General features: G+C 34.0%; 8 protein-coding genes and 1 long non-coding RNA gene across 15 annotated transcripts; 5 read left to right on the forward strand and 4 right to left on the reverse strand.

The window, feature by feature from the left end:
* Positions 1-37: 37 nt before the first annotated feature.
* Positions 38-2073, forward strand: LOC124497644 (sulfhydryl oxidase 2). Its single transcript, XM_047061315.2, has 2 exons — positions 38-768; positions 831-2073. The coding sequence occupies exons 1-2, from the start codon at positions 94-96 to the stop codon at positions 2016-2018; spliced, it is 1863 nt and encodes a 620-aa protein (XP_046917271.2). The 5' UTR covers positions 38-93; the 3' UTR covers positions 2019-2073.
* LOC124497650 (uncharacterized) lies at positions 1903-3087 on the reverse strand. 3 transcript variants are annotated; one of them, XR_006959445.2, is made up of 3 exons: positions 2955-3087; positions 2116-2872; positions 1903-2040 (listed from the first exon to the last, which is right to left on the reverse strand). It is a non-coding gene; the product is annotated as an uncharacterized LOC124497650 (long non-coding RNA). The 3 variants fall into 3 exon arrangements; XR_006959443.2 differs by lacking the exon at positions 2955-3087 and having other exon boundaries at positions 2116-2646; positions 2736-2903; XR_006959444.2 differs by lacking the exon at positions 2955-3087 and having other exon boundaries at positions 2116-2347; positions 2467-2903.
* On the forward strand, positions 3069-6463 carry LOC124497647 (serine/threonine-protein kinase SBK1). Of its 2 annotated transcripts, none has more exons than XM_075733989.1 (8): positions 3069-3596; positions 4132-4386; positions 4478-4657; positions 4886-4937; positions 5139-5205; positions 5435-5520; positions 5633-6012; positions 6086-6463. In XM_075733989.1, the coding sequence occupies exons 2-8, from the start codon at positions 4207-4209 to the stop codon at positions 6203-6205; spliced, it is 1065 nt and encodes a 354-aa protein (XP_075590104.1). In that variant the 5' UTR covers positions 3069-3596; positions 4132-4206; the 3' UTR covers positions 6206-6463. The 2 variants fall into 2 exon arrangements, with proteins under 2 accessions (XP_075590104.1, XP_046917276.1); XM_047061320.2 differs by having other exon boundaries at positions 3072-3592.
* On the reverse strand, positions 6346-8347 carry LOC142597791 (uncharacterized). The gene is made up of 3 exons (XM_075733991.1): positions 7992-8347; positions 6983-7446; positions 6346-6849 (listed from the first exon to the last, which is right to left on the reverse strand). The coding sequence occupies exons 2-3, from the start codon at positions 7416-7418 to the stop codon at positions 6608-6610; spliced, it is 678 nt and encodes a 225-aa protein (XP_075590106.1). The 5' UTR covers positions 7419-7446; positions 7992-8347; the 3' UTR covers positions 6346-6607.
* A 220-nt stretch (positions 8348-8567) lies between these two features.
* On the forward strand, positions 8568-10904 carry LOC124497390 (uncharacterized). Its single transcript, XM_047061039.2, has one exon. The coding sequence runs from the start codon at positions 9023-9025 to the stop codon at positions 10862-10864; it is 1842 nt and encodes a 613-aa protein (XP_046916995.2). The 5' UTR covers positions 8568-9022; the 3' UTR covers positions 10865-10904.
* A 156-nt stretch (positions 10905-11060) lies between these two features.
* On the reverse strand, positions 11061-15617 carry LOC124497429 (uncharacterized). Its single transcript, XM_075733995.1, has 8 exons — positions 15023-15617; positions 14688-14903; positions 14595-14632; positions 14338-14523; positions 13608-14264; positions 13383-13521; positions 11463-13314; positions 11061-11399 (listed from the first exon to the last, which is right to left on the reverse strand). Exons 1-8 carry the CDS (start codon positions 15195-15197, stop codon positions 11321-11323), a joined length of 3342 nt encoding a protein of 1113 aa, XP_075590110.1. The 5' UTR covers positions 15198-15617; the 3' UTR covers positions 11061-11320.
* Positions 15618-15729: 112 nt separating this feature from the next.
* Positions 15730-20327, reverse strand: dachs (unconventional myosin-IXb-like dachs). Its single transcript, XM_047061079.2, has 7 exons — positions 19410-20327; positions 19297-19336; positions 18987-19237; positions 17492-18925; positions 16234-17436; positions 16075-16174; positions 15730-16016 (listed from the first exon to the last, which is right to left on the reverse strand). Exons 1-7 carry the CDS (start codon positions 19470-19472, stop codon positions 15793-15795), a joined length of 3315 nt encoding a protein of 1104 aa, XP_046917035.2. The 5' UTR covers positions 19473-20327; the 3' UTR covers positions 15730-15792.
* Positions 19970-21064, forward strand: Cp110 (Centriolar coiled coil protein 110kDa). Its single transcript, XM_075734004.1, is given in 3 exon segments — positions 19970-20277; positions 20279-20525; positions 20590-21064. Coding segments are annotated over 3 exon segments (1005 nt in total). The 3' UTR covers positions 21040-21064.
* A 613-nt stretch (positions 21065-21677) lies between these two features.
* LOC124497397 (uncharacterized) lies at positions 21678-27611 on the forward strand. 4 transcript variants are annotated; one of them, XM_047061046.2, is made up of 6 exons: positions 21678-21829; positions 22291-22857; positions 22943-25490; positions 25562-25774; positions 25846-26372; positions 26771-27611. In XM_047061046.2, exons 2-6 carry the CDS (start codon positions 22558-22560, stop codon positions 27101-27103), a joined length of 3921 nt encoding a protein of 1306 aa, XP_046917002.2. In that variant the 5' UTR covers positions 21678-21829; positions 22291-22557; the 3' UTR covers positions 27104-27611. The 4 variants fall into 4 exon arrangements, with proteins under 4 accessions (XP_046917002.2, XP_075590108.1, XP_046917003.2 ...); XM_075733993.1 differs by having other exon boundaries at positions 21767-21969; XM_047061047.2 differs by lacking the exon at positions 21678-21829 and adding an exon at positions 21954-22069.
* Positions 27612-27674: the final 63 nt, after the last annotated feature.

Consider the following 27674-nt stretch of genomic DNA (forward strand, 5'->3'; position numbering starts at 1 on the left):
TTCTGGTTGTTTGTTTGTTTGTTTGTTTGTTCACAGTGACTTTGATTCTGACACACAGTGATGATTAATGATTAATAACACAACGATGAATGAATGATGGATTATTATGTTCAATGGCCGATAATCTTTTGTTCATTTCTTCTGATACGAATGATTCAAACACAATCATCCAATTTATATGATCACCACGATGAATCGAATGTCATATCATTGTCGGATAAAACATTTTTCAATCAAATACAATCAGTTAATAAAGATCGATTAATTATTATCAACTATTACAAGCATTGGTCACCGGAATGTCAACGATTCGCAATACTATTTACAAATTTTTCCCATAATATCCGGTCATGGCAACGGATTGTCAAATTGTATGCCATTGATTGTGCTGAAAATCTAGTCTGTCATCAGGTTTTACAACAGCCATCCAATGATGATAATGACGACGATAGAATGACCGTAGATTTTCCAATCATACAATTTATTGAACCACCCGGTGTGAAAGATATTGGTCGTGATGCAAAACAAATAAATCATGGTATCGATACAATCGATAATTTAAGAAAAATAACAATCGAAACAATTGTATCGAATACATTTCTTGCCAATCATTATTCATTGATACCGTTGATGGCTAAAAATATAGATGAAATTTGTTTCATACTTAAACAGGATAATCATGATCAACAACAATTGTTGTCATTCAAAGAGGATAGGGAATTGTATGCAATTATTGAACGAGTGCCGGAAACAGAATTTGGTGCATGGGTAAGTAGCAGTCAATCGATGAGATTGTGTTTACAATTGAATGTAATGAATGTATGTTGTAGATTATGATCGACATGATCGACTATCGAAATTTCGTAACAATCAAACGTTTTATTGGTGATGATCGATTGATGACATCATTGTTTTCTTATCCGATCAAATTACCAATCATATTGGAAATATCATCAACAACATGTCAATATCGTATCATTGGAAATGTAAAGAATTCACGAATGTTACGCAATGAATTCATACAATCCATACGTGATCGATTTGGACCAATGATTAACTCGGATGACATTGATGATCATTTAACGACGATCACAGCCGAACAACGAAATAGATCAACAAATCAATTTTATAAGATGAAAAATATTGACGAAAACAAAGTGGTCCATTATAATCTCAGCTATGTTGATTTACATAATGCCTTACGATATTCATTAGTGTTCGAAGTGGTCAACGGTCGTCGACGATTTAATGGCCGCCAATTACAAGTGATCAAACGATTATTCACAACAATATTACAATATTTTCCATTCGATAATGAAAATGTACGTCGCCTGTTCAAACGAATGACCGGCTGGTTTTCCAATAAAAACGATCGATTAAATGTGGATAAATATTTGGCAGCCGTCAAAACAGCTGATGGATTCTTGAAACCATTGGAAAGTTGGCGCCATTGCAATGGTAGTCGGCCAATTTATCGTGGCTATCCATGTGGACTGTGGGTATTATTCCATGCAATGACTGTTCATGAATTTAATCAGACAAAAATGGCCATGTTAAATACGAACGATACTGTGCGGAAAACATTACCAGAACCAAAAGTATTGCCAGTAATGCGTGATTATATTGAAACATTTTTTACCTGTCTACAATGTCGTCATTATTTCTTGAATGTATCGAATAATCTGCTCGAACAATTGCCCTATCCAAACAGTAGTGTCATATGGTTATGGACCATACATAATCAGATGAATTCTCGACTTTCAAACGAAGATGGCAACACATTTATACAAGATCCACATTATCCGAAATATCAATTTCCAACACGAACAATGTGTCCCAAATGTTTGAATGATCGTGGCCATTATAATCAACACTATGTAATTGATTATCTGGAACATTATTATAGTAAATCAACAATGCGTGCCAATTCAGCCAGTTGTCATCACCATCATCAGGTTAATTATATGACTATTTCAATGATGATGACCATTCTCATCATCAACGGTTTCCAGAATTAAATCGATAATGTCATCCTATATCCTATAATAAATAAATAAACTTTTAATGAAATGCTAACAATGGTTATCAAGTAATCAAGTAATCTATTTCTATTACATTAGATGTCTGCCAGGATATTCGTGAATCTCAAATTATAAAGAATCATTTGATTATCACTCAATGTTAATCGATGTCGACCATTCAAGCAATCGAATCGAATCCAGATCATTGTTATAATTAATGTTTGAATGTTAAAAAGTGATGTAAAAAGGAAATGATTATTTACACGTTTCGCATGACTTCAAGTGCACATTTACAAGCGAATATTTCAACTTTAAACGAACGAAACCTACAAAAAATACAGAATAAACAAATTAGAGAATTGTAATTGTGTACAGCAAGCATCCACATTTAATTTTCATCATCATCATCATTTGGTATAATTAACATTTTGCCACAATGACTTACTTTGACTCGAAATTGATGGTGATTACCACACACTACTACTTCTTTACCATAAGATTAAATTTACCCGACAACAGCGATAATAACTTCTTAGTGTGTTTATCATCAGTCAGCATAACCTACCAGAATTAATTCGAATATGGCAGCCATATACAATTCACAATTTTGTCAAATAAGTTTTGGCTAAAGAGAAAAAAAAGCAAAATGAAAATCAGTTTAAAAAGGCATTTTTTTTGCTTGCAAAACATATAACATCTTTGTTATACACATACAGGAACCAGGTCGGTTTGATGGAATCGGAGATTTGAATTCGGGCACTCATCATTCATACATTACGATTCTAACAGTGACTGAATTTACTTGTTGTTTTTTCTTCTTTGTCGTTTAAATTCAAATGAATATATGATTCCTATATGGAGATGTGTGATTATAATAACATTACATTACATTTCAATGATTACACACACACACAAACATTCAGACTTACTTACTTGTTGTATTCACGATTCCTTGATGAATGATGATAATTATTTTTAAATCAATCCTTCTCATATCTTCTCGTACACGTTATCCACCCACCCAAAGCCATTCGAAAAATGTTTTTTTTTTTTTGATATGATTATATGTCGTGTTGTCGTCGTCGGTGTACATTTTGTTGTTCATCATCGTAACTCGTAAAAACAGCATCCCGTTTATATTGTATAATTGTTGATATGATGATTATATGCTTAACATGATGAATTCTATGGATGTGCAATATGAAATTGAAATGGATGAATTATTCTCTCTCTCTCTTTCTCACTCTATAGAGTGAAATAAATAATCACATTGCCGCTTGACTTTCGCGTTTTCTAAAACTTTCGTTTCGTTGTTTATCCGTGTAGAATGAAAAATTTGATTTAAATGAACATCATCGATTGATAATGATAATTGATTTGATTCGAACATGTGATTTGTAATGTTATTTTCGAATATGTTTGCTTCGTTCATCATTCTGATTATTTAATAATTTCTGAATATCACACATGTGAATATCAAAATTTTATCATCAATTTTACAAGTTTGTTCATCTTCGGTAATCATCATCATCGTCATCGGTTCAACAGTGACATCATCAGCCATCAATAAGGTAGGTATAGTTTCATGTCACCATCACTACCATTGATCAAGACATTTGACTTTAAAGTCGATGTTATGTGGCTGAGATATAATGAATAAATCTAAGATGATTATCAATCTATCATCGGGTGTTGATGATGGACAAATTTCTTCTTTTTTTGCTCGATGATAATGATGATTCAGAATATAAATAGCAGTGAAAATTAGTTTTTTTCGCGAAAAAAAAACGATTTCTTCAACCATCATCATCAATTTCATTGGAAAGGCAAAAAAAACCAAGTTTCAAACTTTTTTTTTATAAAAATAATTTTAGGCAAGTTAGTTAATTTAATTATATAACCTGATTATCGAATTGATTATTTTTCTTTTCAAACACAAACATCCAATGAGATAATGATGATGGTGGTGGTGGTTTCTTTTTTCGCCACATAGCCGAGCAGATCGGGTTGACACACACACACACTAAAAATATCTAAACATTTGGGATTTAAAATAATAATAATTATTTAAAAAAAGTAAATAAAATCACAACTTTCTTTTCGTTACCAGAGAATTGAATTTTGAAATGCTGCAAAAAAACATGGAACACTGATAAAAACGTATATATGATTAAGAAATAAAATCATGGCATCATCAATAATAGCAGCAGATAGCAGTAGTAAAAAACAATTAACCATACATAAAATTCGTGAAATACCATTGGAAATGATCGATATTGATATCAATTATGATGTTATCCGAGAGATTGGTTCAGGCGATTATGGCAAAGTTATATTGGCATCACATAAACGGTCACATTGTGAGGTAACAATAAAAAATCATCACAAATCTATGGCAACTATTTCGACATGAATGTGTTTTTGATTTCCGATTGTTTTTGTCTATTATTTATCAGGTGGCATTGAAAGCCGTACCAAAAGCAACGACAACATTAAAAGATTTTCTATTGGAATTCCATTATAGCTATTTTCTATCACCACATCATAACATTCTTGATACATATGATGTTGCATTCGAAACACAAGATCATTATTATTTTGCACAAGAGATTGCACCATTCGGTGATCTACAACAGGTTAGTGTGTGTTTTGTTCAAATAATCACACAGACTAATGATTATTATGTGGCTGATCCATTAATGATTTATATGCAGATTTTTTTTTTGTTTTATTTTCAATTTCTACGAAAAAAGAGTTGAAGTAATTGTTTGTTTTTTTTTGTTTTCTTTTATTTTTTCGTCATTTCAAAACCATTCGATTATATTATGACTATGTCGACAATATACAAATATACAAATAAATAGGCTGTATTACGGACAAATGGTGCTGGCCTTGAGGAGAAAAGTGTCAAAATAGGTAAAAATTTTTACATTTGAATCATTTGCCATCGTTTTTTGTAAATGTGTGATGTGTATGATTATAACCTAATTAATCATCCATTTATCTATCATGTTTTTTTTTCTTTTTCTTTTTTGCTCTCGGGCCCGTTTTTTCTCCGATCGGATCATCATTTTGTTATCGACAATAATCATCAATAATGACCGAAAATATAATTAGTTGTCGAACAAATTGTGTCAGCATTACATTTCATGCATGATATGGAACTAGTTCATCGTGATGTTAGGTAGGTAGGCCAACCAACCGATTTCCAATCGATTGATCGATCGAAAATCGGTTGTAAAATGCCACAACAAATATCATAGCCATCAATTTATGTTGAGTGGAAATTGCTTTTTTGTTCTCTGTCCATTTATCATGATTTATCTTGATTATGGTGATGTTGAAAATCAATTTGGTGCTCATCTTTCTGTCTGTCACTGTTCTACTAATTGGCAAATGTATAATTGATATAGGACAGAAAATGTACTGATTTATAATCCAAATCTGTCCAAGATTAAGTTAACCGATTTTGGTCTAACACGTCGTGTTGGTACATTAGGTAAGTAATCATTAATCATTAATCATGATCATAATTGACATGATTAATCATTATTAATTGGTGGATCCAATACGATTGATTAATTATTTTTCATTATTTAACCTTGAATTAGTGAAAAAGCGTGTCAAATCATTACCATCGTGTCCACCAGAAGTATGGCAAGCCGTCCTTCTTGAAGGTTATAATATTGAAACCGGTAGCGATGTATGGCAATTAGCAATTATGATTTGCATAATGTTGACGACCAGATTTCCCTGGGAAAAAGCCGATATAACCGATGTTCGTTTCAGCGAATTTGGTGAATGGCAAAAACGAAAACTAACACGTACGCCACGTTATTTCAATGTGTTCACACCACGTGCTTTGCGAATGTTTCGTCGTTTGATGGAGATTAAACCATCGAAACGATATCCGGTAACAGAAGTAAGAAAATATCTAAAAAATGACTGGATCTCACGTACCGGTAAAGTGTTACGCTCAAACTCATTCTATGTAAGTAAATTAATGGATTCATTCCGTGAATGTACAACATTAATCACTGACCTAATGGATTCCATCCACACAGGATGGTCAAACAAGTTCATCAAATTCGTCACGTAGTTATTCATGTTCACATCTAATTCATCCTATTAATCGTATTCGTGATATGGATAATAAATCCAATGATGATTCTAGCTTGAATTGAAACAGCGAAGACAACAACAACAACAGATTCAACCTTTGACCTCAATTGGATTCGATTCATTTGTAATCGATATATTTTGACTGCTGCTACTTGATGCTTATTGACCCCACAATCAAATTCATCGTAATCATTAATCATAATTATATTTTTCACTCAACAATCGTCATCATCGTTTAATTTATTATTTTCAAATGAAAATAAATTTTATATATCTGGAAAATAAACAGAAAATAAAAAGAAATAATATATGTGTGCAAACAACCTGTGGAGATTTGATTTTTAAAAAAATTTTGATTTGATTTTCACCAAATCGGTTCAAGGATGATGAAACATGAAATGTTTTGAAATTTGTCTTATGTACTGTACAAAACGATGAAAGGGTGTAGTGATGATGATTGATTATCAGAATAAATAATTGTAATAAGTATTTCTTTGGTCATTATCATCGATCGGTTTCAATGTTTTGATGAATATTGGCTTGGCATTCGATAGATATTTGGTTGGCAAATAGAATATCTTTGATGGTGTCGATGATGATGACAATGAGGGTGAATATGGTTTATGGAATTTTTGGCCTAATGATGCAAGTATTTTTTTCCGATTTATCGAATAGGGGAAATGTTCGTTACCCGATTCATTTATTCCTACAAAAAAATAATGAATGAAAAATGATCATCGATTAGTTCGATTGTAAGTGATGGACGATATTATCGATAGAATGTAAAAAAATCTAATTTTTTTCAAAGAATAAATAAATAAATCATAATCAATAATTACCATTAAGAATGTGAACGGGTTTAGCATTTGAAACAAATTTTAATGGGAGTTTATAAATGTTTGAATTTTTTCGTCGTACGGAAGTAATTTCATTCAAAGGCTTATTATTGATAAATGTTGACGATGATGATGATGATGATGGGTATCGGTGCTGTTGTTGTTGCAATAATGCGTTTGCCGTCGATTTCAACTTTAAATAAAGTATCGGAGAATTGGCAAATAATTTCTTTGTCGATGATAATGATGATGATGAGGAGGAAGATCTCGAAAGTAAATTATGATTATGATTATCATCATCAATATCAGCATTGCTGCCGAATGGATTCGTCATTCGAATAATTCTTGAATCATCTTGAATGGCAATTACAGCAGTCATAATCATCGAACCAAGGAATAACGGTAACAAGAACCGATTATCTGATCTGCAAGAAAACATGGCCGTTGTTTAATCTGAGCTGAGTTGGCTGCACTCAACAGTATTGATAATTTGATGACACGACATTCAGTGACCAATTAGCGGAATTATTAAAAAGAAAATCATAAAAAAATACAATGAACAAACACAATGATTAATGGGATTAATGAAAATTCTCAAGGTTTAAAGAGGTAGATAATCGATGTTTGTATAAATTTAAAATGGTGGTCGATATAATTATAATGTTCTGTTGTTTTTTCTTAGATATTGGCAGAGGCCATCGCCATTACCATAATCATAATCGATGATGATCATCAATGGCAATAAACAGTAGACAATGTGTTTAAAATGGAAAACACAATCTAGCCAAAATTATCGTCAATTTATCAATCAATCAAACAATCATCGATCAATTGATTATTCACAAATTATCGAGCATAAATTTTAATTTTAATATTGGGCTACTATCCACTAATTAACAATGAAAACTAAACAATAGCTCCGTAAAATTAGCATAAAAATTGACAACGAAATTCCTTGAATAACTCTTTATCATCCTGAAGGATAATGGAAATCTACATTCTCTTTACTTACTTTAACCACGACAAATTTTGAATGAAATTGAATGGATCAACAAACAAACAAATCGACAAGCAGCAGATGTGAATGAACCACCAAATAGCCGTAAATCAATATTTTTATTGTCGAATTGAAATCGAAATTTATTTATTCATTCAAATGATTCAAACATGAAGGTTATTTGGAAAATGAAAAGCAGATGGACAATTCACACATAAGATGGCTATTATCGTTGTTATTAATCACACACAGACACACATACGAATTATTATTGTCGACTGATTGTTGTGTTGTGTTTGGATGGTGTAAATCGATTTCAGTTTAAATACAAAGATACGGCCTTTTTTTCTCCTCCGACATAATAGGCCATAAAAAACTAACCACGACCACCTTGCATCACTTTTAAAATGGCTAGCCGTTTTGTGAAAGCAACAACCGTTATCCATTCACACAGACAGAGACGGACCGGCCGTTAGCCGTATGATAATCATCATCATCATCATCATCATAATCGACTTGTTTGATCTCTTTGATATCTTTCAATTTCATTCATACAAATACAGTTTCTCTTCCAATCAAATCAATCGAAATTCCTATACTCCTGATAGCGAAAAAAATTTCTCTTTAAGATATTTATGTATCATCTTCATCATCATCATTCCTGGCTATTGAAATTGAATTTAATTATTTCAAAAAAGTCTTGGATTTTAGTTTTTTGAAATCGGTTCAAACACACCTGTCATTAACCAGTGTGTTTATTATTATTACTATGCAATAGATAATCACCAGATTCATGACCCTGCTGAGGCTGTGGGCGCAAACAATTTATGTTTCGTGGCATCAAAACAACTCTTGGCAATTCAATTTTTTTCTCGAAAATTAAATTTGAAATTTCATGATAATTTTCAAATTAATCAAATTCGAAAAAATGCCCAACAAATTAAGTCCACTTGAATAACCTCATTGTTGTTGATTGGAAGGAATTGGGCCATTTTTACTGGTTTTTAAGTGCGAATTTTTCGCCCGTTTTTCTCACTTATCCAAACATGTGTATTGAATTTGATCACTCCAACATTAACAACAACAACAACAACATCGATGACAACAATGACAATGTACTTGAGCAGAATGAATGTCGACAACAACCACCACCATCGAAACCGAGACAGGAAGCCAAACAAATTGACCAGAATCTAATTGCATTGAAATCGAAAAAACGATTGAAAACCACCATTGAAATGAATAATCATGATGAACGACAAGAATCGATGAATGAACAAGATTCGTTGATTCAATCATATAATGATGAATTAACCGTGATCAATACGAATCTAAATAAGAATAACAAGGAATCTTTTAAGAAAATCATTCATGTCGACAATGATAATGATAATTACAGTGAACATAATTCTTGGACAAATTCCAATCAAATGATGATGGTTAATGAATATATTTCCATGAATCCAATCAATCACTCGAAAAATAAGGAACATAAAAGCAATAATAATAATATTATTATGAATGAAACGATAATTTCAGCGACAAAGGCGGCGGCTTCTACAACGAATAAAATGGTGAAATATCTGCATAGAAAACGACTTGAAGAACGAGGATATCGTATGACAAATAAAAAATTGGGTGAAGGAGGCTATGGTGCTGTCTACAAGATTTATGGCCGGGTTAACAACACTACGACCAATGTCAACAAGAACATCGACACCGACATCAACGATAGTTCAACAATTGATCACCACCAACAACAACAAAGACCACAACCACTGGCCTGTAAGATAATGTTATTATCGAACCGGAAAGATAAATTAGCAGCACTAGAAAATTTTGCCTACGAAGTATTTGCCATGTATCGTGGCCGTCATCATCGTAATATTGTGCATCTTGAAGATCAATTTATCTATAGTCATGTTATCAATCATCGTCATCATAGTGGTGGTGGTGGTGGTGGTAGTCGTAGTAATAGCCGTATTGATAATTCGTTACCATCATTATCATATAGTTACATCATTATGGAATATGCTCGTTGTGGTACATTGTGGGCAAAACTTAAAAAATATGGTCCATTTGATGCAACGATTACCGTTGGTTATTTTCGACAAATAACCGATGGTATAAGATATCTACATTCGATCGGTGTAGCACATCGTGATCTTAAATTGGGTAATATTCTGCTCACAACAACACTCAACAGTGGTGATCAAAATAATGGCAATAAATGTCAGGAAATTGTTAAATTAGCTGATTTTGGTCTTAGTCGATTGGTGAACTCGAAACAATCAGGTTTGCTTCGTTTCAATAAACCGGCCGGTACATTGGCATATATGTCACCACAGATATTGTCATGCTACATTCGTGCCAATACTGTGGCAGCAGCCACTAACAATCGTTATGTTGTTGATCGTCATCCAACCAAAAAACCATATCTACATCATTCATATGATCCATTCAAAGCTGATATCTGGGCATTGGGTGTTTGTTTATATTTATTGCTAAGTAAACAACATCCATTCGATAATCCACCACCAAATAAAGATGAACGGATTCAATTTGCTCGCAAAATGTTGGACAAACAATTGAATCGTGAATGGCGTATGCCTGGTCTTGCAACAACAACAATCATTCAACAATCATCATATGTACCCGCTCATCGGCCATCTTTATCATCATCATCATCGTCATCAACATCGACATCAACAACGGCTAAATCGGGTAAATCTCGATCGATGATGAACCAACCGCATCAACATAATACATTAGCATCATTATTGGATCGAATGTTTGAACCAAGTAGCCATAAACGCGTGAATATTTATGAAATAAGTCAATTGATTGATTTACAGTCGTATGATGATGAAACAAAACCAGCAATGTGAACATTTTAGTTTCAATTTACTCAATTTACTCGAAATTACTCGAAATTACTCGAAATAAAGAACTGATGATGACATTGAATTTTAAATTCAGTTTTCAATCATTTAAAAATGAGTGCTGCCGTCTGTAAACAGAGAAAAGAACTATGATTCAGCTATTTTTCATCTTTTTTGAAGTCATTGAACAGTGTATTGATTAATAATATATATAATTTTTTATTTTTATTATTTAAAACCGAAAAAATGGATTTTTCACTATAATTAAACAAGGTAGCAAAAGTTTTTTTTGGTCCAAGGTGTAGGGGTAAATATTAATAATAATAGCAAATGGATAGAAAAATGAATTTTACATATCAAATAATTTGAATTATAAAAAAAATCAACAATAAATAGCAATTGATTTCCATCATTATAATTATTGATCAATTAGGTTTGTAAAAAGAGTTGAACCGTTAGTAGTTAATCGATTGAATCAAGCTGCATTTTCAATGTGGCCAACATCATTTCAATATGTTCCAAGGAATCGTCAATTTTTTGGCTATAATTATAAAATGAATTGGATGCAAATTATAATCAAATATCATTCATTAAAAATTCTTACCTAGAATCCTGTTTCGTCAATGATTCCGATTCGACAACTCGTTGATTATTTATCATCGATAATGATGATGATGAAGGGCTTACTTTATCCGAACAAGGTGATGTTGTTTTTGATGATGATGATGAAGACGACGATGAAGATGATGAATGGCCAAATGCTGGTGGTGGCATGTTATGTCTAATAGTGCCAATATTATCATTTGCAAAATACATTGATTCAGCTGATGAACTACTACTATTTGTCGTAATTATATTCGATAATGATGATTTGGAATTATTATTTTGATGACCATGATTGTTAGTAGAAGTTAATGGCAGTGTACGATTCGTATTTACATTCTGTATTCGTAACCCAGTTGTAGCTGCTGAATCATCCCGAAATTGACTTTCAGAAAAATTATTAGTCATTGTTTTCACACAATTGGCAAAGAAATTATCATTTCGTACAGTAGCAGTAGTTGGTTTTGTTGAACAATTCAAATGTGATTGCTTTACTAATAATACATCATCTTCATTATCATCATAATGATGATAATGACTATCCTGGCTAGATTGTGACCGTTGAAATTGATGATGTATTGGCGTTGAAGGCATCGAATTCGACTGCTGTTGTTGTTGTTCCGTGATTGAATTAAAACGTCGAGGCGGTGGTGGTGGTGGAGGTTTTTTCCTACAAAGTTGTTGTTTTTGATTAAATGTCGAATAAATATCTGAATTTGACATGTTCATTCGAGGTGATTGTTGTCGCTGATTATTCATTGCTGTCATTTCAATCATATTTGAAGCAGTGGGATCTGCCCGAGATTTCTGTCCTGAATTTGTCATCATCATCAACATTTTTGGTCGATTTAATGTATTTGATCCTTGTGTTTGTTGATCAACCATTACATCCTGGCATCCAATATGATCACTATTTGGAAATGTTAAAATAGTTGTTGAAGGCCGTAAAGGTTCTGGAAAACAAATAGTCTGCCTATTATTATTATTATTCATCATTGGATTGGAGGTGTTTATTGTTGTTACTGGATCACAGTTATTGGAATACTGATATGTCGACATTAATCGTTGCGGAAATGGTTGTGGCTGTTGAACTGTGCTATTCAATATAATGTTTGACATATTGGCATAGATAACCGGGGATCCATTATTATTGTTGGTGGTGGTGGTGGCAGTGGTCACAATCGATTCATTTGTCATTGTATTTAGACTTTCTAATGATCGTCGTCGACATGATTGATTCATCATCATCATTGAATTATGATTCTGTACCAATGAATTATTTCGCATTAAATTTGGTTGTGGTTGTGGTTGCTGTTGCTGAAATGTATGCATTCGTTGTGATTTCGAATCCATAGCCATTATCATAGGGGCCATTGAATTAGTTCGTTTATCAATAATATGACAATTATCCATTATTGGCCTATTATTCATCATCATCATCATTACACCATCATTATTGATTGGTGAAGCCATCGATCGAGGTGTATGATGATTGGCATACATTTTGATCATTACATCCTGATATGGTTGTTTCGATTCAACATTTGAATTTGTGTTTGGCACGAATGCTGTTGTTTGACCACTAGAAGAAGAAGCTAAAGTATCGATTGTCACTGGTTCATGATATGGCAATTTCGTACGTTGTGATTGATCATAAATTGGCTGCATTGATAACGATGGAGATGGCGGAAGTAAAGAATGTGACAATGAAGGTGATGGTGGTGGTGGTGGAAGCATTCTAAAATCATTACCATTTGAAGTTGGCCGACTACTGAACGAATCATACATATCATTCGATGATGATTTGATTGATTTGGTTTTTTTGATTGCCAATAATATCTTTTTTTGATGTCCTGATGTGTCATCAAAAAGAAAATGAATGAATTTTATTTGTTCGAAAATTTGTTTACAAGAAACGCACCTAATTTATTGATGCCAACATCCTCTAAATCTTCCCATGTTAATTGTAGAACACGATCAATTGTATCATAGCCTTGTTGACATAAACCTTGATGATAACAATCGAGATTTAACAATTTGAGCCATTCATGTAATGAACTCTGTTTATTTATATTTGCCCGAAAAAAATGAAAAACACAACAAATTGGAAAAAAAATAAAAAATACGACATTTGATTGACACTTACAGGTCGATAATCTGGTAGATTTTCGGGTACTTTAAGTTTCTGTATTTCACTAGTGAATAGGCTACGTGCTTGTGGATCAGTGATGCCGATGGCAATCAAGTCCTGAGGTGTCATTCGCGATATAGTTGCCATATCATAACAAGCATCCAGAAAATTCTTTTCAAATTGTGACATTTGAATCTTTTGTAGCCAAATGTGAATCATTTCGGAATCAGCCACACCATGCAATAACATTTCGGCAATAGTTAATGGGCCAGCTTTGGCCAATAAACGATCCTTTTCGTTTTTCATATTAACATTCCCTACATTACAAAACGATGAAGATGATGATGATGATGATGATGGCGGTGGCTTCATATTCAGAAAGACATTATTGGCCGTTGTGAATGAATCAATCTGGGATTGTGATGGGGAACTTGTTGTCGATGTAGATAAAGCCGATGATGAACTAGATGATGATGCTGATGAACAAATCGATGACGAGGTTGATGATGAGGAAGAAGATATGGATGATGATTTTTGTTGTTGTAGCTGGGAATTAGCCTGTTGATGATGTTGTTGCAACGGATCAATACTGGATGTATTCGATCCTATTGATTCATAGCTTTGTATTGAAGCACGATTCTGATTCATTGATGATGAATGTTGTTGTCCACTCTGTAAAGAGAAAAATCCATGTCATGTAATCAACATCAACATATTCATTGTCTTTTATAAGAACAAAAAATACCTTATTGGTAAATGTTGTTTCACTACTACCACGACCACTATCAACACTAACCGAACTAAAACGATAATTATTATAGGCACGTGGATCATGCACATTCGGTACAATGGTTGGATGATGCATCGATGATAATGATGATGATGTTAATGGTTGTTGTTCACAATGTTTACTATTACTACAGTAATAATTCTAATGTTATGAAGTTATTATCTATTTATTTACAAATATTTTAAAATAACATCAAAATGATAACAACTTACATTTCCATCATAATAAAATTGAGGATCATTATTAATCACTGAGAAAAAATAAATTAGATTTAAAACACCCAGCAATGATATAATTATATTTACATTGAACATGTTGTTGTTGTTGAATATTATTATTATCATAGATCATCAAAGGCTCGCCAACAACAATAGCACTATCATCATTAATAAATTGATGATGATTATTTGTTATAATATCCGATGGTATAGCTGGTGGTGCAATATTTTTACCAATAACAATATTGCCCAATGTATTTTGATGATGTTTGGCTATGGATGAATTTCGATTGACACCAATTACTATATAAATATGACAACGAGACGAAAGAAAAAAATGATTTACATTCGAAATTCAATGACGTCGAATATATATTGCCACACATTGGTTACAACATACAACGAAAATGTTAACGACTTACTTGAAGCAGGTAAATTATTATTATGAGCAGAATCAAATTGTTGATTAAATATTGATGATGATTGCTGATGATGATGATGTGGATGTTTTTGATTTATCGAATTCAGTGATGAGGATGATGATGACGGTGATGGTGGTAATGTAGAACTTTGTTGTTGATAATTTTTCATGATCATTCACATGAAATTATAATTTATTTATATTTAATATGGAAATTTTGATTGAACAATTCAATTTTCAACGATGACATTATAGATGCCATTTTATCATTAACGAGAAACAAAAACAAACAAACTGATGATTTGTTTCATGAAATTCAACAGAGCACCAACAACAAGAAAACAATTTCATTTTATTTCAGTTCCTGTCCAGATGTTCAAAATGAAACATTTTGCCACACACAAACACGAACACAGTCAGATAAGGGCCAACGAACCCAATTCAATGTATACCTCCTCTATATGTGTGTGTGTGTGTGTGTGTGGCAAATTGGACCCAATTTTTTTTAAAGATTGTAACAATTTCAATAAGTGCACCCACTAACAAACAGCAACAAATATACAATGAGCCCAATGGATCAAATAACGATGTTAAAACGATATTTACGCAAGATTCTAACTGCTCATGAGTAGCATAATCATCGATTCTCCTCCCACAATTATAAAAAAAATACCACATTCTATTTCGACTATTCAATGTTCAGCTGAGTTTAAATAGAAATTTAAAATTACAGAGAATGATAGAGATTTATTGTAATTTTTCACATTCACATTATATTCCAAATCCCAAATAATTTTGACGATGATTATGATGAGATTGGTGTGTAGTAATAGTATTAGACACATTAAATTCGGGTTGTTGTTCAACTAAATGTTGTGGAATGTCAAAACGAAGACCTTTGGAATATTCGACGGTAAAGCATCCACGTTTATATGGCGAAAATCCAAGAACAATTACTTTTTGACCTTTTGAAATTTTCAAATGATTCATTGGATCTGAAGAGAAAATCGTTTCAATTAGTAATTAGGCAATCGAATTGTCCAATTGTCTTACCGATGAAATCCATACGAAGTGATCGAGTTTGTGGAAAAGAAAATTTCTGATTATCCATCACCGTATATAATCGACTTGATGGCACTGGTGGTGGTGTGTCCTGTAATAATTTTATATTCATATAAATCGAATGAAACGGGCATGTGTCATAAAACTTACCGGATCAATACCAAGCAATAGGCAAGTTTGTTTAATCAGATTAAAATCATACATATTCATCGATTTGACATGATTAGAACCCGTTAAGTTTAATGTTTGTGGTTCCGATGTTAATGATAGTGGCGGTGTACTAAACGATATTGGTTGTGGTCTTGGTGGACGTGAAACTTTATGATTGGCTTGATGATGATGATCCAATGGTTTTTGATGACAACGACGTTGTTGTTGTTGTTGTTGCTGCTGCATTTGTACTTGTTTAATATATGGCCATTGTCGACGTAATCGATGACCGTGCCATAAAGCTTGAATGGTTGTAGCGGCTGCATTTCGACGACCATTACGTGCAATTTCCAATTGTTGTCGTGCAGATTCACTAAGGAATACATGTTTACGACCTAATGTCCATGATGTCAAAGCTGCTGTTGCACGATTTGTATTGCTAGAATTCAAACGATGTATCTGATCAAAATGATCGAGTATCACACGACAATCATCGAGCATTGTATCCTCTTTTTGTCGTACATAACTGGAATGTACGAGCAAACGATAACGGCTAATGAATGCTTTGAAACGCATACGATGTGGTAGACCTTCGGCCATTAGATTCACAGTTTCAAGTACTTGTAGGGCACGAATTTGTCTCATAATGGTAAAACGATCAAAATGATCACATTGTTCACAGTCATTGATTTTGATACAACGAATAAAATGTGGTCGTGCATGAACCAATATTCGTAGTAGATTATCTAAACGATTATGAAAATCCTGTGTAAATGTTGTTGTTGGTTCGATTGAATTCGTATCCGAATGCGGCGTCATCATTGATGGTGTATGAATGGGCGAAATTCGAAAATGAATACCAAGTGGTTGTGTACCACGATTCTTCAGACAACGAAGTTCAGCGCCAAATAAATGTGAAGCAAAACCAAATGAACATTGTGATTTGTGAAATATGGCAACCACATCATCGGGTAATCGATCGGAATTTGATTCAATAAAATCACTTGTATCATAGATAACATTACCACAAAAATGTCGTATACCAAATGAACGTAATCGTAATGTTGGATCATTTTCATACAAATTTGTCATTTCCAAGTAACGGCTATTTGATCCATGTAATGATGATTGTTTAGCAACAATCGATTCAGCAGTTCCATTATTGATTGATTCATAATCAATCAAACTAAACAGACCGGTTCGCTAAAGGTAGAAAAAAATGAGATTTCATGGTGAAAAATTAAATCAATAAACTTACCAACGATGAAATCAGATCAATACATGGAACATTATCAACATAATCAATCTCTAGATCAGGTTTAATACCTTCATCACGACAGGATTCAATACTTGATTTGAATATATGAGTATTATAGAAATGTTGCATTGTTTCAGCACAAAGATTGATACATAATTGTTCCAGTCGACTTGGTCTAGCATCTTCGAATCCAAACATGTCCAATATACCGATAAATCCTTCCATCGATGAACATCGTATGGCATTTTGTAGAATGGCCATTGATTTATAGGATTTGCCACATGCTGATCCAATACTTGATGCTGCATGATGACTACTAGCCGTTTCTAGATGTTGCTGATGATGATGATTATTATTATGAGTAGAATCATTCGATTCTGAACTTGCTGTACCACATGTTGATGTTAAACGCTTTGATGAATTTGCTCGTCGGATGATTGTGGCAACAGTTCGTGTGTAAAGAGCTTTTGCCAATGAATCTCTTGTCACATAAAAACTTTGAGCATTTCTTGTGCTGACAAGAATCTGGCCTTTATCTCGTGAACAATATGTTCGTTGTGCCAGCCCTTTGTGAAGCTGAGCGGTGGAAACACCCAAAAGTGATGCTACAGCATGTAGTTCTTTTTTATTGAATGAAAGACCATCGGTTTGTTGATCTACAATCATTTGACCAACACCACCACCACCACCATTATCGAATTGAATATTACCAAGTAATAGAATGGCAGCCAGAACACGTGCTACATCCATGAATGGAATACCCAAAACCGATAGGCAAGATTTCCATGCTTCAAAACGATTCACATGATTCTGAATTGATTGTGAATTCAATCCATTGTGATGGTTATGATGGTCACTATTATCATCATTGTTGAGATAACGAAAATCATCGACATTATAACCATCCAAATAGAGTTTAGTTTTTTCATTCAATGATAAACCAAGAAGCATTTGATAGAAAATATGATAATTACGTTCTGCACCACCGTTTACAATCGTTTTAACCACACGGGATTGATCCAAAAAATAGCAATGAATTTTCGTACGATAAATAGCACCATCAGTAATTTGTACTTCGATAAAGTTTCCAATACGACTAGATTCCGTATTCTCTCCGGTACATGCTGAACCAAGACTACGTAATACGGTGAATGCAGCTGCTAGATGTTTAAATGCATCCGTTTCTGGTCCACCACCAACAAGATTAAATAGTTGACGCAAAATAGTCATCGATGCATATGTTTTACCCGATCCACTTATGCCACTAAGAATAATCACCTGTGGATAGCCAGTTTCGGTTTGTTGTCGTACAGCTTCATGAACAATACGATATAAGGCATAACAATTATCATTACGATGTGCACTATCCAATGTAAGTGGATTATTTAGCTCTCGATACGGATTCAATGCAATCAATACAGGTCCAATATTGGTCTGTGTGTAATAACAAGGAATTATATTTATCCAAATTAAAATTCAATCAATCGATACTTACAAAATATTCATTCGATAAGAATCGTGTATGCAGTGATCGAATTAATGAATCCTCAGTAATCGGTGCTTCTAAATGTATTAGATCGTTGATATTATCCGTTGAAGATTGATGATAATGGTGATGATTATTGATGATTAATTTTCGATCACCTACATTCACATTCGATTTGTATGGCTGCAGCTGCTGTTGTTGTTGTTGTTGCTGCTGCTGCTGCTGATATGGATTGTAATTATAATTGGATTTCGGCTTGTCTACATGTGGGGGCAAAAGAATGTCAAAGTCAGCCAATTTACAATTTACAAAATCTTACCTTGTTGATGAAGACATTCATTTTGCCAATATTTATTTAGCTTTTTTGTGTTGTTTTGAAATTGAAATTCAATCGGTGAATTTTTGATTTAGTTTTAATCAAAAACAACTTACCTCGGCAAAATATCTATCCAAAATGAATACTTTGTTTACACCTAATGCTGCAGCCGTTGCCATCCTGTTTTTTCTATTTATCAATCACAATACATCATTATTATCCACAATGGTCCAATTTATGAACGAAATTCGAATTTGATTTTTATCATTTGGCTATCACACACAGAAACAGAGAATTCTTGATGGTGTATGTGATGAGACTATTTATCCACAGTTTCCACTTGTGCATACAACAACACTGTTGTTACAATCAATCAATCAATATATGCCTTCGAGGGCATTTCTTCTTCTTCGTGTTGTTGTTCGAACAGGCAATCTTGTTTGAACGTTCAACAGACGACTATAAAGTGTGTGGTGGATGATTTGCTTTTGAAAGTTTTTTTTTGAAAAAACCACTTGTTGAACTTTGGCCCTCGTGTACTGGCCATTATGGATAGTCCCGAGAAAAAAGTTGAAACATTTCAACGGATTGCATTTCAATTTTGCAATACACACGCACACACACACACACGCTGTTTGTTTTATTTTGAGGTTTCAATTGGAACAACATCAATCTGATGGAAAATCCATCAATTTATTATGACCATGATGATGATGACGTTCAAACGAATGATAATGAATCATTTTATTCAAGTGCATTGAATTCTCCCAATCTATCCATTCGATCATCATCACCATCATCATCATCATCGACGACTACAATCATAGAACAACAGAATAGTTTTTCTGCTGCTTCTGATGATGATGATTCATATGAATCATCGATATGGCATTCATTTAATAATAATCAAGATAATCTAGATGATAAAAATGATTCAATTGAAACATTGGTACCGAGTTTTCAAAAAATACAAACAAATTTTACCAGAGAAATTTCGCATAATCTATGAACAATTATTATTTCTTCAGAATGATTGTTTTTCACGAATGGAACACTATGAACAACAATTGAATGAATTATCTCGACAATTGTCCGATTATCGGATGGAATTTTCGGAAAAATATCAAACAATTATGACAATGTTTGAGCAATTATCCGATGCTATCATTGGCAATGTTCATCATCAACAATCATCATCATCATCACAGACAAATAAATCATCGGATATCAGAGCGATGGTATGTTTGTTGTAATAATATTCGAAATATTCTCATAATCTTCTCTTTGTGTAAACAGGTGTGTTTAGATGATGATGGTGATGATCGAATACAACATAAATTACGACGATTACCGGCCATTGTACGTGGTTATCTTGTACGACGGTTATTGTCCACGGGAAAAATACGAAACTTACGTCGTACCATTCGTGATACATCGGCTATATTGGTTAATTTTAAAAAAAATTTACAAACCAACACTGATGATGGTCGATTAATTGTAACCGAACAGGATGTCCTCTTCCATCGACAATTATGTGCACAATTAGAGAAATCTTGCCATGAATTTTATCGAATTTTTTTCCAGTTATCTATGGCTAAACGCATGGAATTGATTCGTAATGATCGTGAACATTCGCTCAATCGTTCAGATTCAATAACATCCCAGTATTCCACTTCTTTATCATCCTCATCATCATCATCATCATCATCATCAGTGTTTCAGAAAATTAACCGAAAAAAATTTTAAATAAAATTCTAAATTAGATCTAAAATTTTTTAAATTTCTTGATTACTTTCAAATGTTTCGCGGTTTCGTTCTTATGATAATGATGAAATGGGTGATGAAGGTGTGGTCATAGTTTCACAAAATCAGGGGTTCTTAAACTTTTTTTTGTTAAAATTACCCACTACTTTTGAGGTCACGACCTGCAGTTTAAGAAGCTCTGTTTTAAATGACATACACACATACATATAACCAATTGGTCACAATAAACTAACGTAAAATATCAATTTAGCATTTTTTCAACAATCAAGTAATTTTGAAAATTTATTGATTGTAAACTACTACCAGACAACGTAGACAATTTGTTCGAGCATTGTGACCACACAGACACACTCGATTTTTTTATGTTATCATCATTGTGAAACGTCGTTTTTGAATAGACATTGTCATACAATGAGTTTTTTACGTCGTTTTTTTTAAAACAAGACAGGTACCGTCCTCCTCCTCATTATCATTATTTAAATCAACGTCAAAAGCCACAACAAGCACAACTTATATGTATAACCCTCTAGCACACACATAGAGAGACATAGTAGTAGAAGAGGGTGAGGAGAATGTAGAGAAAGAAAGAAGAAAAAATCATTTAGTATTGCAAGCGAAAAGGCAACAAAAAAAATCTCAAGAAAAAAAGTTTGCTTTGTTTCTGTGCTAGCCAGTGTGAGTTTTTTTTTCTGTAATCTGTGTATACACAGTGGAATCATCATTTTAGTTGGTTGCTTGGTGTGTATTGTGTGTCTGTGTGTTTATTATATTGGTATGTATTTGATTCATTTTCAGTTTTTTCTTGTTTCATTTCAATGAATTTTCGAAAACAAAAAAATTCAAATTTCTGTTACATTTTTTTTATTAATTTGCTAAGAAATTATTTTTGTCACATCAGTTAATCATCTCAGGGTAAGATTTTTCTTTCGATGAGTTCTTTGGCTGCTTTTTCTGTCTTGTTAGTACCAACACACGGTGTGTGTTTGCCGCGTAGGAAGAGAACAAAGAACCAGTAAGAATACAAAACACGCACACTAAATAGATATTTAAACACTTTTTTGTTTTTCTCACTTTTTTTTCATTTTGAAAACATTGATCAAATTTCCCAAGATTCAAATTTCAGCCACGAAAAAAAATTCTTCATTTCAGGTCATAGGTCAACCACACACACACAAACACGTGTTTTTTTGTTTGTTTTTCTTTCTAATTTTTTGATTTTTTTCTTTTTTTTAGATTTTACCTTTAATTTGTAAATATATTTGGGCTGTAAATATATTCATCATCAAAACAAAAAACAATCCACCAAAAAAGAACGTCTTTGACAAATTGTCAAAAATCGAAATCGAAAAACTGTTTATCCTTTGTGTTTGTGTGTCCGTGTCCGTGTGTCTGTTACTCATTTGACCATATTTTTTTCGTGTGAAATTTGTATCTCTCTGTGTGTTTGTGTGTGCTCATTGGATTTTTCTTTTTAAATCACATCTTCAAAAAAAACAACGAATGATGACCACATTAGTGTCAAATTCGTCCCAATCTGGTGGTTTATCAACAACAACAACCACTGGTGGACGTGGTAGTACAAACAACAAATCAAACAATACAATGAATAATAAAAAGATACATCATCATTCAAACAAATCATCACAGCCGTCTCAAACATCATCATTATCGTCAAATAATATGGTATCGAATATGGATTCATCATCATCGTCATCGTCGAACAACATGACCATTAATAATAATAACAATAGTAATCATGTGGCTGATGAATTTCGTAGTACTAAAAATGATAAATTCCAGGTATGTTTCTCTTTTTCTTTGTGTGTTTATTAGATAATCTGTTTTTATTTTTATTTTTTTTTTTGTTGCCAACATTTTCCTATAGCCTACTGCAGAACAAATGCGTATTGCTAGCCTGATGAGCGATAAAAAAGATGATGATCTGAAGCCAAAAATTGAAAAGATTGTTGAATTGACCGGTGCATCCCGAGAGGATGCTGCCGTTGCACTATATGACTGTGACAATGATATGCCAAAAGCAATCGAAATGATTCTTGATGGTGAATCTTTAGATTCAGAATGGCAATCGACCGGTAGAAAAAAACGCGGTAAATCAACCGCAACATCATTATCGGGTCCGAGTCAATCAACGGCAGCTGACGTATCGTCAGCAGTCGCATCCACGACACTTACTAATGGTCAACAGAATAATCGAATGGAAAAATCAAATCGATCCAATAAATCGAATGCCGATGGTAGTGGTCGCCAAAGTTTAAAAGGTCCTGGAGGTCGCGGTGGATCGATGGCTGGTAGAAACAATAGTAACCGGAAAAAAGACTATCGTGGTTCACAATCGACGAACAACCATCCTAATCAACAATCAAACGATAAGGATGGTGCTGATGACGGTGGTGATGTTTTCAATACGGCCGCTGTTGCCGATCGTAAAAGTAATGGCGAACGTTCCATTGGTGAAAGAGGAAGACGTGGTGGTGGACGAGGCGGTAGCCGTGGTTTATCTCGGGGTCGTGGTGGTATGGCCCGTGGATCTCGTACATTCATGAATCGTGGAATGCAAAATAACCAGAATAGCGGAGGTAGTGGTGGTCATCATCATGGTAGTGGTAGTGGTGGTGGTGGTGGTCAAAATGGTCCAAATCAAATTTCCGATGGATTTCCTAATTCGATTGACACGTGGTCAAATAATGCCGTTGAATCGACATCAACAACCGGATCAAACGTAACGGGATCAGTGACTGGAAAACCAACGACAGATGACCTTCAAACAATGACCGTAGGTAATTGGTCAGATGTTGCGGCCAATGAAGATTGGACTGAAGAAGATTGGACTCAACCAATGGCAACAAAAGTGTTCACACCAAGTACCAAGGTTATATCGGAAAAAGATGAAACAAACACGATTAATAAATCAACAATGAATGAACAACAGCTACAACGTGGTGGTATGGTATATAATAACGCAAGTGGTGGAATGGTGGTCGGTAAATCACAATCCAATGATCAGCAACAGCCGCCAACGATGAGTTCGATTATTGCATCGACGAATAATATGCAAAAACAACAACCAAGACAGCAGCAACCACAATCGCAACACCAAACATCGGCTGGACAAGCATTCATACAGCATGTATCACAGAATTCCAATCTAAATCAGTATACATATTCAAGTCAATTCTCGAAACAAGCAACCGAAAGTATTAAATCATTAGTTGGTATGCCATCTGCTGCTGTTGGCACTACTTCTTCTGCCGCTGATAATGCTGCTGCAGTTGCACAATCAAATGCCGCAGCAGCAGCAAGAACATTAGCGGCAGCGACGGCAAAAGTTCCGGCTAATGTTCAAATGTCAAAAATGGTACAAGATACGGCTGTTGAAATGCCATCAAATGATCCGATCGCAAATCTATCGGTCCATTTTGGTTCACTTGAATTTGGTTCCAGCACTGGTTTTCCACTTGGTGCAACGGATGGGTCGATGTTTGATACGACTACGGGTGGTAAAAAAACTATTGATACAACAAAACAATCCATGTCATCATTATTACCGACGGCAGCAACGGATCCAAATGGATCAGCATCGAATTATCGTTCATCCAATTCCAATCAATCAGCTAATAAAATGAGTGGAGCCACTGGTACGGCGGGTCAAACATTACAAACATCACAAGTGTTACCACATCATCAACAACATCATCATCATTCCTTGAATGATTCGATTCTTAATGTCGCTGCTGGTGGTGCTAGTAGTGTTCAACAAGATCATCGTACATCGATGATTGTGGATAACAAATCATCGGCAACGGCATCATTGAATGCCAATAATAATAATACAGTTGGTGGTGGTGGTGGTTATAATCAGAAAAATGTTTTGGAACGAAAGTCAAACGATTATATGTCACAAATGTCAACGTATAAATCGAGCAATTATAATCCAAACGTTGGTGGTAATACAATAGATCAAACGAATCCGTATTCATCATCGACAAGTGTTGGTGGTTATCATCAACAGCAATCCTCAATGGCACATCAATATGGTGGTAGTGTTGGTGTTGGTGGTTATAATCATCATCAAGTTGGATTCGGTGCTAATCATCATTCAGGTGGTAGTCATATGGCCAGTCAACAACAACAAACAGCATTGATGGCAAATGCCGGTGGTTATGTTCCATATGGTAATCAATCATCATCGGCCACTACTACCGGAGTAGTACAACAACAACAACAAAACCAAAAAGTGCTTCGTGATATGGATAATGTAAGCGGCGTCGGCGGTGGTGTTAATAATACCGTACAGCCTGTAATAAGTTCAACGAATAAATATGATTCAAATGCAGCAGTGGGATCATCATCATTAGGTCTTATGTCCAGTTCAACATCGACAACGAATGCAATCAAAAATACCTTGTCATCAAGTAAGTTTAAATTGAAAATCAAGTTTTTTCTGACTTTTTTTCATCTTAAAAATCTTGTTCATTTATTCAAGGTAAAGGAATCCATAATGTGCCTCCAGGTGTGACAAATTCGGCGGCTGCCGTACAGCAGCAACAACAACAGCCACAGGTGTTGAGCGCACCATTTATTGCAATGAGTAATCCAGCGATGACAATACCAACACATTATTATCCGTATGATTTACAATTTCCGGCTACTGCAGCACGTGATCATACCACTTATTCACCGTATGCAACCGCTACAGGTATAGTATGATTTTTTTTGTTTTTGTTCATTCCAGAAATTTATTAACTTTTTTCTTCATTTTTCTCATAGATGTCAAATATAATCGTAATTCGGAATCAGATATGATGCCTGTATCATCACAAGCAGCAAGTGCAACAGCAGCAGCGGCTACACAAGCGCACAATCCATACTTTCCGGGTTATGGTCTATATTTTAGTTATGCTCAAGGACCAATGTATCCACCATCACATCCGGCGGCATTATATCCGGTACAACAGGCGCAAAATCCTGCCGTAGCAGCTGCGGCTGCCGCAGCTGCTGCCGCTAATTCGCCATTCGCCACTAAAGCTAATACGACTGCCGCCGCTGCTAATTATGGATCTCATTCATATAATTCGGCTGGATATGATTCGATGGGTAATGCCGGTGGTGTTCCAACACAAGCTGATTATGCCACAACATCGAATAAACCGTATCAACAACAGCAACAACATAAACAAATGACAACTGTTGGCGGCAATGCTGGACAAAGTGTTGGTGGTGGTGGTGGCGGAGGAAATGATCTATCATCGACGGCTACAAATATGTACAGTAAAGCACATCCACAAATGAACAAAGTATGGCCTTCATCCAATCGTCGCGGTCGTTTTTTCTAGATTCCATTAATTTAGTAGAGATATGATAAACACATAGAGATTGATTGATAAATCATCTCTGTCCACCCGCGCACCCATTCACATTTACAAATATTGCCTTTTGGAATTATTGAATTATTGAAAAAAAAAACAATTACATAATAGTAATGAATGGCACCCACATACACACACCACACACACATGCAAATGAAAAAACAAACAACATACACACACGCATCCATATTAAAATTTTATTGATAATAAACTTGTCACTGAGATTAATTATTATTGATTGATGATTATATTGATTGATTTTCTTTCTTTTTTTCTTTTTTCTTTCTTTTTTTGTTTGAAACAAAAACAAACAAAAAAAAATCTAGAGCTATGAAAAACAAGGATTCCAACAGCAAACGGCAGCAGCAGCCACACATCAGCAGATGAATAGTTTACATCAATCATCCTATGCAAACAATGCTTATGCTATGTTACCTCAACATCATCATCAACAACAACCACAACAACAACAACATCAAACAATGCATCATTCATTTGCTACCGTCGACCCAATTACTCAACAAGCTGCCGGAAATGTTGTTGGTGGTAATCAACGTTCATTATCACAACAGCAGCAGCAACAACAACAACAACAACAAGCTCATAAACAAATGAATTCAAATCCTGTTGCCACTTATAGTAAATTTAATTGGAATTAAATTTGAAATCAGTGGTATTCAATTGATTCGAATTCCCCTTCTCAAAAAAAACACCATAGATAATTCAACACAACCACACGCATGATTTATAATTCTTATTCCTAGCATTTTTGTTTCTTCACTTTACCGTAATTTGTGCATCTTTCCTAACACACACACACACAAAAAAAAACCAATGATGATCTGTTAATGTAACACGTGTGTGTGTGATGGCACGTGTAAAATGTAAATTTTTTTTTTAAATTTCTAATTTGAATTCTGAATGAAATGATGATGTTGTTTCACACATTACATGTGCCCCATTATAAGACACATACACACACGCCCATATTATCTATATTCCTTTTCGTCGTCGTCGTCGTGGTCTTATTATTATTCACGCCCATATAAATGATGAATTTGAATAATTATGACATGATTGGTTCATTCATTTTTCTTTTCAGTTTCTTTATTTCTGTCCTCGAAACTTTGAATTTGAATTCCAAATAAAATTTCTTTCATTTTTTTATTCTGAACTATCTAATGATGATGATTGAGAGATTGATATTATATTGATTTTGATACATGGTGG

This window comes from Dermatophagoides farinae, chromosome 9 (assembly GCF_024713945.1).
Source record: "Dermatophagoides farinae isolate YC_2012a chromosome 9, ASM2471394v1, whole genome shotgun sequence".
Lineage (NCBI taxonomy): Eukaryota > Metazoa > Arthropoda > Arachnida > Sarcoptiformes > Pyroglyphidae > Dermatophagoides > Dermatophagoides farinae.